Source organism: Cyprinodon tularosa, unplaced genomic scaffold (genome assembly GCF_016077235.1).
Source record: "Cyprinodon tularosa strain WSP-4 unplaced genomic scaffold, ASM1607723v1 ctg467, whole genome shotgun sequence".
Classification (NCBI taxonomy): Eukaryota; Metazoa; Chordata; class Actinopteri; order Cyprinodontiformes; family Cyprinodontidae; genus Cyprinodon; species Cyprinodon tularosa.
The window spans coordinates 626,403-635,074 of NW_024039193.1; the positions used below are offsets into that span (position 1 = coordinate 626,403).

Sequence of the window (8,672 nt, forward strand, 5' to 3'; positions counted from 1 at the left end):
CCGTCAACAGTCCTTAACAGTGCTGTCTCTCACGCAGACTCCGGTGAAACCAGAATCCAGGCCCAAACCAGCCTTCTGCATAAACTGTGTGAATGTGCAAATAAACTTGTTAAACTTTTCATCCTGTGTCCGTCAGTGGTGTTCTGCATCTTTGGGTCTCCATTAGAGAACCGATCATGACATCCACTTTAAATCTATCTCTGCTCACCTGTAATTTACCCAGAAGTACTGCAGTCAAACTTTTCTCTCACCCCAAAGCTGGTGGATCAACTGCAAATTTAGCATGGCTTCCCTGAAACTGGGTTTCAAAATTACTCTTTTTATTATTTGACAATATCTCATTACAAAGCTATGAAAGATATGCAGGCAATCCTTCCTCATTGGTAATGAAAGCAAATGATTTGGTCCATTTTTCTTTCTGAAACGTGTGTCACGGGCTATGACACAATTATGTGTTGACAGAAAAGTTTAAATTTATCGTTTAAATGTAATTAGAATAGAATAGGAAATCCCTTTATTGTCCCACAATGGCGAAATTGTGGTGTTTCAGCAGCAGCAAAAGGTTATTGCAGAAGTGGTCACACATTTTGGACCTCAGGAAAGTGTATTAAAAAAAAAAATAATAAGTTAAAGAGTTATGAAAATAAAGAAATAAAGTACTGCACTGTATTCTGTTTTTTGACTCCCTGAACACCATATTAAAACATGTTTTTTTCATTTACAAATTTCTGAAAAATCTCCAGGGAGCCGCAGGTTGCAAACCGCTGTACTAGTGTAACTAACTTCCTGAGTTCTGCCACCACTGCATTGCAGAGAGAGAAAAAAATAAGATTGATAAAGAGAGAGAGAGCAAGAGAGAGAGATGAGAGACATATAATATAAAGAGATTCATTTATAGAGCAAGGAGACTTCAGTAATTCACCGCTGTCTTTCTTAGTTTTCTAATGATGGAAACCTTTGAAGAAGATGAATTCTGCTTTCCACAACTGCTCAATTCATCTTGCAGGAAGACCATGCTTTCTCCTTCAGTATTCTTGCTGAGTTACGTTAGTCTATCCTTCATTTCTTTGCTTACCGTGACTCTTAACCTGCTTGTCATCATTGCTGTCTCCCACTTTAAGTAATACAATGTTTTACCTCTTTAAAAATCTATTTCAAACCATTGTTTTTCACTTTAGCACAACAACCCTTTCATGTGCTTGAAATACAAATGCAATTACATGATATAATGAGTGTTTTTTTGTTTTTTTTTTTCTAATTTCTGTAGGAAGCTGCACAGTCCCACCAACACCCTATTGCTCTCGCTGGCTGTTTCAGACTGCATGGTGGGATTCCTCATTTCATTTCAAATCATGCTGCTAGATGGGTGCTGGTATCTTGGGGACAGCATGTGTGCTCTCTATGTTGTTTTGGATTATGCTGTCACCTCTGCTTCAATTGGAACTATGGTGCTTATTTCGGTTGACCGTTACGTGGCCATTTGTTACCCCCTGTATTACCCCAGCAAAGTCACAGACACACGAACAAAAATATGTGTTTTCCTGTGTTGGATGTTTGCTTTTCTTTGTCACTGCCTGCTGCTAAAGGACAGTTTGCAAAAACCAGGCAGGTATAATTCCTGTTTTGGAGAATGCGTTGTTGTCCTCGATTATGGTGGGGGGATTGTTGATCTCTTGTTGTCGTTTATTGGCCCCGTCACTGCCATCCTGGTTCTGTATTTAAGAGTGTTTGTGGTGGTTGTATCTCAGGCTCAAGCCATGAAGTCTCATGTCGCAACTGTCTCACTCCAGGGTTCAGTTACAGTCACTGCTAAGAAATCTGAAATGAAGGCAGCTCTTATCCTTGGGATTGTTGTAGTTGTGTTTCTGATTTGCACCTGTCCATATTTTTGTGTTATTCTTATGGCAGAAGATGCTGAGGTCAGTGCTTCCTCTGTGACCTTTCTTCTGTTTTATTTTAATTCCACATTGAACCCTTTGATCTATGCCCTCTTTTACCCCTGGTTTAGGAAATCAGTCAAACTAATTCTTACGCTGCAGATCTTAAAGTCTAACTCAACTGACACTTTTGTCTTGTAATTACAGTTTTTGTCAATGATACCAAGAAGATAGATAGTACACTAGAAACCTAAAACATAACAGGCATTGATTGTTATTGTCATTGATATTTGGACATAGGCTTTCCTAGATCATCCATCACCTATAAATGGGAAAGATAATGTTTGGTTTTTTTGGAGCAACATAAAGTAACACTTATTTTTAGTTTTCATCCCAGTGATAATTAAAAAGCATGTAGGCAAAGTTTTTACACTTTCAGTCTCAAGTCATAAGTAGATCTAATGTTTAATTCAAAATGCTGATTAATGATGACAAAAAGGATATTTAACCGAAGTTTGTACAGTTTTAATATGAAGCTATATTATTAGCTTTAGCTTCAACATTTTCTCATCTAATATTTCTCAAATATCTGTTTAGTTTTTTATCTTCTGGATTCAACAGTTTGTGCAAACTGCTTGTGCAAAGGCATGAATTCACAACAAATGAAAAAATCCTGCAATCACGAAAACGAAACTTGCAAATGTGGGCTTTGTGTGGGTGGCTTCACTTGGTGTATTAAAAAAAAAAAAAAAGGAATAGCTATGGCAGCAGGTACTTTAATCCTCCATCTGCATTTACATACAAAGAGCACAGAAGTAACACCAGTCTCTCATACAAAGTGCTCTATCTAAAAATAGGTGTTATAACATTACTGAACAGCATTTCTTACTACTTTACATCAGCAAAACACTTAAAGTAGGATAAAAACAAAAGACCTACAAAACTACTATGTTTCAGTTATATTGTTCAGTATTACCCATATGGGCAAACTATAAACATGTTTCCAAGAACAACAATCATCTTTGCTTATCGGACATTGCAGAGAGAAGTCACCTCATAAAACTTCACTTTTTAAGGGTTAACTTTTGACCAGCAGATGGATTTTAGCTAAATTTAAATAGAACCACTAACAGACAAACTTCCAGCACAAGCAAATGAGAACGACTGCAAAGGACAAATTGTGAAATACAGAAAACGAAGAGGTTAAAATAAAAAACATACATCCAAAAAAAAACCTAATGAAAACACATAAATGAAGTGCTGTTAACCAATATGAAGAGATAATCATCAACTCGTATGTTTGGCAATTTATAGGAGTTTTCTATTCTGTAATAAATAAGTAATGCAATTACTATTGTGTTTATTTCAATGATGTGTATAATTTCGAAATGTTGTGTAGAAATTTGTTGGATTTTGTTTTTATTTAGACCACTTTAAAACCAATTTTCCATTTAATGTTCTATGTCTGTACACTGTTCATGCAAGGCAATATATCATGGCTGCACTATTCACATTAGCCATGTTTAGCCTTGTTTGAAACCTTAATCTATTGACTATAAAGCCAAACAGGGCATGTTGTCTTAACCAATGACAGCAGGACTTAATGAGGCATGATATCGCTCTACTCGGCGTGTCATTGGCTGACAGGCAAGGAGCACATGTTATACTTTGGGGGCTGTCCCTGAGTCAAATCGAATCATATACAAAGATGCAGACACTTTTGTTTTTTACGCAGGAAGGTGATAAAAACAAAATTACCCAAAATCAAAGGAATATATTGGAGAAAGTCAGTCTTATGAACAAAATGCTAAGTTTAGCTATGACCAGTGAACTTTTTTCATGCTAAAAGGCAAATGTTATATGGCCATTTTCTTATCACAGAATATTTGTATTATGTAAATTCTGGATTACTTTTATCTGTGGACCCTTATGGTTGAATGGAGTATAAACAATTGAAGATTGGATTTATAACAGAAGTCACAGGTTAGCGGACCGCAGCGGGACCAGGCTGCACATGATACAAATTAGCAAATGAGCTGTCTGTCTGGGTTACTGCTGCTAGCTACTTTTTGACAAAGCAGGCAAACCTTTGACAAGCCGGGAGATGGGAAAGGAGAAGACCATAAGAAAAACAGAGCAGAGAAAGTGTGGAAAGTTTCATCAGTCCAGCAAAATGGGTGGAACAGCGGAGGCTGTAGGCTTTGCTTTTCGCAGGCAGTCTAGAGTGGAGCGGGGCGGTTATGGAGGATGTAGGATTTTGGGGTCCCTCTCTGCTACACAGCCAATTTCTAACAGTTTTTTAGCTGCTGTACCAGACAAAACAGAACTTTGCACTTGTTTTATGCAAATGTCAAGGACTCATAAATCTCTAAAATAAGACCTCCTCGGAAAATCAGATAACAATCTTGTTTTTCTCCACTCAGACTTTTAGCTGCTTTAAAAGAGACAAGATGCATACAAAAATACAAAGCAAGAAGATGGTCAAAGATAGCTGAAGAAGCACTGCAAGGTTTGTTTTGTGGCTACAGACTTGGTTTCACTGTGTCGGCCACACGGAGAAGACATCGATTCAGTGGCACTTCTCAAATAATAAACCAAGGATCACAAGTGATCTTCTGGTTTACTTTTTCACCAAACTATTTTTTCTACTGATATCCAATTGAATAGCCTGATAAACAAGACTAAATGTGAGATTAAATGTGTAATTTAGTCTGGCCCCGATGAAAGAGACATCAGTTGATGAGAACAAACAGATGTTTTTCAAACCATGTCTTGACCTGATGAAAGAGACATCAGTTGATGAGAACAAACAGATGTTTTTCAAACCATGTCTTGACCCGATGAAAGAGACATCAGTTGATGAGAACAAACGGATGTTTTTCAAACCATGTCTTGACCCGATGAAAGAGACATCAGTTGATGAGAACAAACGGATGTTTTTCAAACCATGTCTGGCCCCGATGAAAGAGACATCGGTTGATGAGAACAACCGGATGTTTTTCAAACCATGTCTGTGCCTATTGGCCAACGCTCTGACCAATGAGCGCAAGTGACTGTGACGTAGTAAGCGCAAAAGAAAGCTGGTGGGGGAGTGTAAACAAACAGCCTGTCGGTAAAATGGTGAATACGTCCTTCTTAAAAATGAATGAGCGTAGAGTCCTCTTCCTGCTCATGTTTCAACGAAAACCCCAAGTCTAATCCTTCCAAAACTGATTCCAAAGCTGAGTCAAAAAATGCCATCAGAGCCAGCGGTCCTTCACACACGACTATTCCGAGAGAGGGCCGCTGCAGATGGGCCGCAGTTAGCCCTCGCTGCCATTACCCTCGGATGTCCTCTGGTTCCCACGGTCCTCTCAACTTTGGAGATAAAAAGCTTCACTTAAAAAGTGACAATGTTGGCTGCATGCTGATACACAAACCAGCAATTCTGTATATATGAAGGCAGATTTTCAACCAAGCCAGTGTCTGAATGATTCCTGCCATATTGCTGGGTTGGTGGTTAATCAAGATGCAGAGGTGGGGACTGAAATTTTACAGCTAGACACTGCGGGTCATGCAGCCATGCAGCTGCTGTCCTATTCCAACAGCGTCCAACCTATTACCCCAATGTGATTTTGCACCAAGAAATAAATTTTAAAAAATCCTCTGTTTATTCATATTGCTTTTTTTTCCACGATGATTCTTTTAGAAACATGAACACAAACACAGGGAAGGGTGCTTACATGACAGAGGTGTTCAGGTCCACTGGGAGAGCAGGTAGTTTGATACATGATTCAGAGACGTCAACAAACAAGGTTAAATAAGCTCATCGAGCGCATGAGTAACTGCACTGGAAAAAATCTAAATCTAGATAAGTCATTTTTTCTTAAAATTAGTGCATTTGTTCCACAATTGAAGAGGTAAAATAGAGATCTTGCCAATGGAACAAAAGAATTTACATTTAAAATAAGAAAACACAATTGCATTGTCTTATTTCAAGTGCATATCATCTAAATACTTTAAGAGTAAAAATACTCATTCCATTGGCAAATCATCTCATTTACCTACTCAGATTAAAGCTGAAGTCTGTAAGTTTTTAAAAATCACTTTTTTGTCATATTGGCTAAAACTGTCCCTATGCCCAGACAGCAGTACATGTGATATGTAACCTGTGAAAAAAACTGCTTCAATTGGTCCCGCATACTGCCTGTATTTCAATCTGGAAAGAATAATTCGGGACGAGTCAAAACAACCAATCACAGCCAGAGGAGCGTCTGATGGAGTGTCAATCACATTCCATCAGGGGGCATGAGTGAAGCAGAGAGGATGGGGGAGTGACGTGAAACCTGTTTTTCTTCAAATTTTCAGTCGAAGTCTGCTCTCTTCTCAATGTTACAGACTGCAGCTTTAAGGGTAAATACAATTAATTTAAGAAAGTTTTACTTATTTCTAGACCATTTTTGTAGTTAATTTTCCTCATTCTGTAACAATATGCTGCTTTTGGGAAGACTAGTTTGACATCTGCCTTATAATAGCGCGCCAAGATGCCCTGCTAATTTCCGTAGGTTTTACCTGGGGTAGGGGGCAGGTCATGCAAGTGCAGATTAGACTTAGTGCTGGTGAAGATTCTCAGTTATCCAGGTCATAGCCATAGCCATTCCAAAAAAGTTAATAAACAAATCTTAGAAAGCTTTGAAAGCTTAGACTTAGACTCAACTTTATTTATCCTTTGGGATTACTCCGTCAGGGAAATTCTGGTTCCAATAGCTTATATAGGGTAGAAAGCGCAGAGTTAAAGCAAGGTGCAATTAAGGATAAAAATACAACAGACAATATAAAAAGGGTGTATATAGTACAAAAAAAAACATTCAAAAGGTTGTAATGTCCCGGGATGTATTTCCTTTAATTATTAAATCATCTGCACAGTAGAGAGCTAAGGGAAGACTACACAGAAGTTCACTTGGATGATTGCACTTCTACTGCAGAGATGTAGTGACCTGTACAGTAATCTTTTATTACATATTTTTTTTTACCCAATACAGAGTTGCTGCCTTCAGAAACAACTTTGATTGCAAGCTCTTAGATCTTCAACTCTCCCTCACGCATGCCACTGAGTGCTCTTCCTGACGTTCCCAGTCATTCATAGTAGAAATCAACAAAAATGGCAACCCTGTACTTCTGGCTTATTAACTTGTCTATAAGAAGAAAAATACCTAAAAGACATAATACAGAAAATCCTTCAACCCTGATCATTTTAATATAAAAATGTCAAATGTACATGTATGGCATATAATAAAATGCAAGCATCATTTCACTATTTTTATCAATGGATTCTGGAATTCTGAGACTGCATTAGAGTAATTCCTCACAAGAGCCCGGCTGCAGTATCTGTAAAGTAACAATATGGCTGATTGCTTTTCGGAACCAGGGGTAAAACAGTGCATAGATTAAAGGGTTTAGACAAGAATTAATATAAAAAAGAAAAATAACAAATGTTGCATGTGTACTGCTAAAATTAACCTCAATAAGAGAGTAACAGTAATATGGACAAAAACACACAAGATATACAACAATGAGAAGGCCAAGAGTCCTGGCTGCTTTTAAATCAGATTTTGCTATTAAAGGCACTGCATACTGGAGTGTGGAGACTGTAATGTGAGAACGTATAGCACGAGCCTGAGACACAGCCACTACAAATACTTTCACATAGAGTACTATGATGATAGTAACTGGAAATATAAAACTTAAGATAAGATCAAGAGTTCCTATAACATAATTGATGATAAGTGTGCACTCGCCTGTACAAGAATTGCTTCTTCCTGGTTCTATTAGCTCATCTTTTAGATAGAACATGCTGTAGAGAGCATACCACAGCCAACATAAACACACAAGGCATTTAGCCTTTGCTGTAGAGATTCTCGTGGTGTAATGCAGAGGGTCACATATAGCAATATAACGATCTACAGAAATAAGAATAATGTTCCCAATCGAAGCACAGACTACGTGAGTAACTAGGTAACAATACAAAACACACATAATATCTCCGAGAAACCAGCAGGCTGTGTTTCTGTACATTTCTAACGGCATCAGCAGCAGACCGACAAGAAAGTCTGACACAGCCAGAGAGAGGAGGAGGATGTTAGTAGGTGTGTGGAGCTGCCTAGAGGAAAATAGGGAAAACATCAGTTACAAATCAAGTTCAATATTCTAGCTACACACAAAAAGAAATTATAATGGATATTAAAATCTACATTTCCAAACTTAAAATGTTGTTTATGTAAGGAATTTAACATCTGCCTGAAATGGGAGATTGAAATGATGATGAGCAGGTTGAGCACAACAGTAACAAATGAGATGAAAGACAGCACAGCATTTCTGAAGACCACTTCAGACCAGTGAAGCACTGGCTTCCTGCAGGAGATGTTAAGAAGATGTGGGAAACAGAGCTCAGCTCTGTGTTGGATCTCCATCCTGATCCGTAGTACCCTAACAACATCTGTTGAGTGCTTGTTCTTTTTGTAGCATACAAACCCCCACCCCCCCCACCCCCTTGTGTTCTTTGTTTACTTTGAAGTATAATTGTCACTACTTTTCAGGGTTTGGTTGAGGTTTGAGGACCCAAATGCAGAGGCAGGGAGGCACAGGTGAGTTTTTGTAGATTTAATGAAATGTTCAAAAACAACTGAGGCAGGAATCCAAAAATGCAACAAGAAAAATGTAAAACAAACCAGAACCATGGAGACATCAGGTGAAAACAATCACCACCAAGGTAAGACAAAGAGGAAGCATAACCATGTAAGATGGAGTTAGACGAGG

General features: G+C 38.2%; 2 protein-coding genes across 2 annotated transcripts; one reads left to right on the forward strand and one right to left on the reverse strand.

Moving 5' to 3' along the window:
* The first annotated feature begins 947 nt into the window (after positions 1-947).
* LOC119794029 (trace amine-associated receptor 13c-like) lies at positions 948-2,078 on the forward strand. Its single transcript, XM_038301360.1, has 2 exons — positions 948-1,120; positions 1,268-2,078. Exons 1-2 carry the CDS (start codon positions 948-950, stop codon positions 2,076-2,078), a joined length of 984 nt encoding a protein of 327 aa, XP_038157288.1.
* Positions 2,079-6,861: 4,783 nt separating this feature from the next.
* Positions 6,862-8,326, reverse strand: LOC119794067 (trace amine-associated receptor 13c-like). The gene is made up of 2 exons (XM_038301415.1): positions 8,154-8,326; positions 6,862-8,016 (listed from the first exon to the last, which is right to left on the reverse strand). Exons 1-2 carry the CDS (start codon positions 8,324-8,326, stop codon positions 7,209-7,211), a joined length of 981 nt encoding a protein of 326 aa, XP_038157343.1. The 3' UTR covers positions 6,862-7,208.
* Positions 8,327-8,672: the final 346 nt, after the last annotated feature.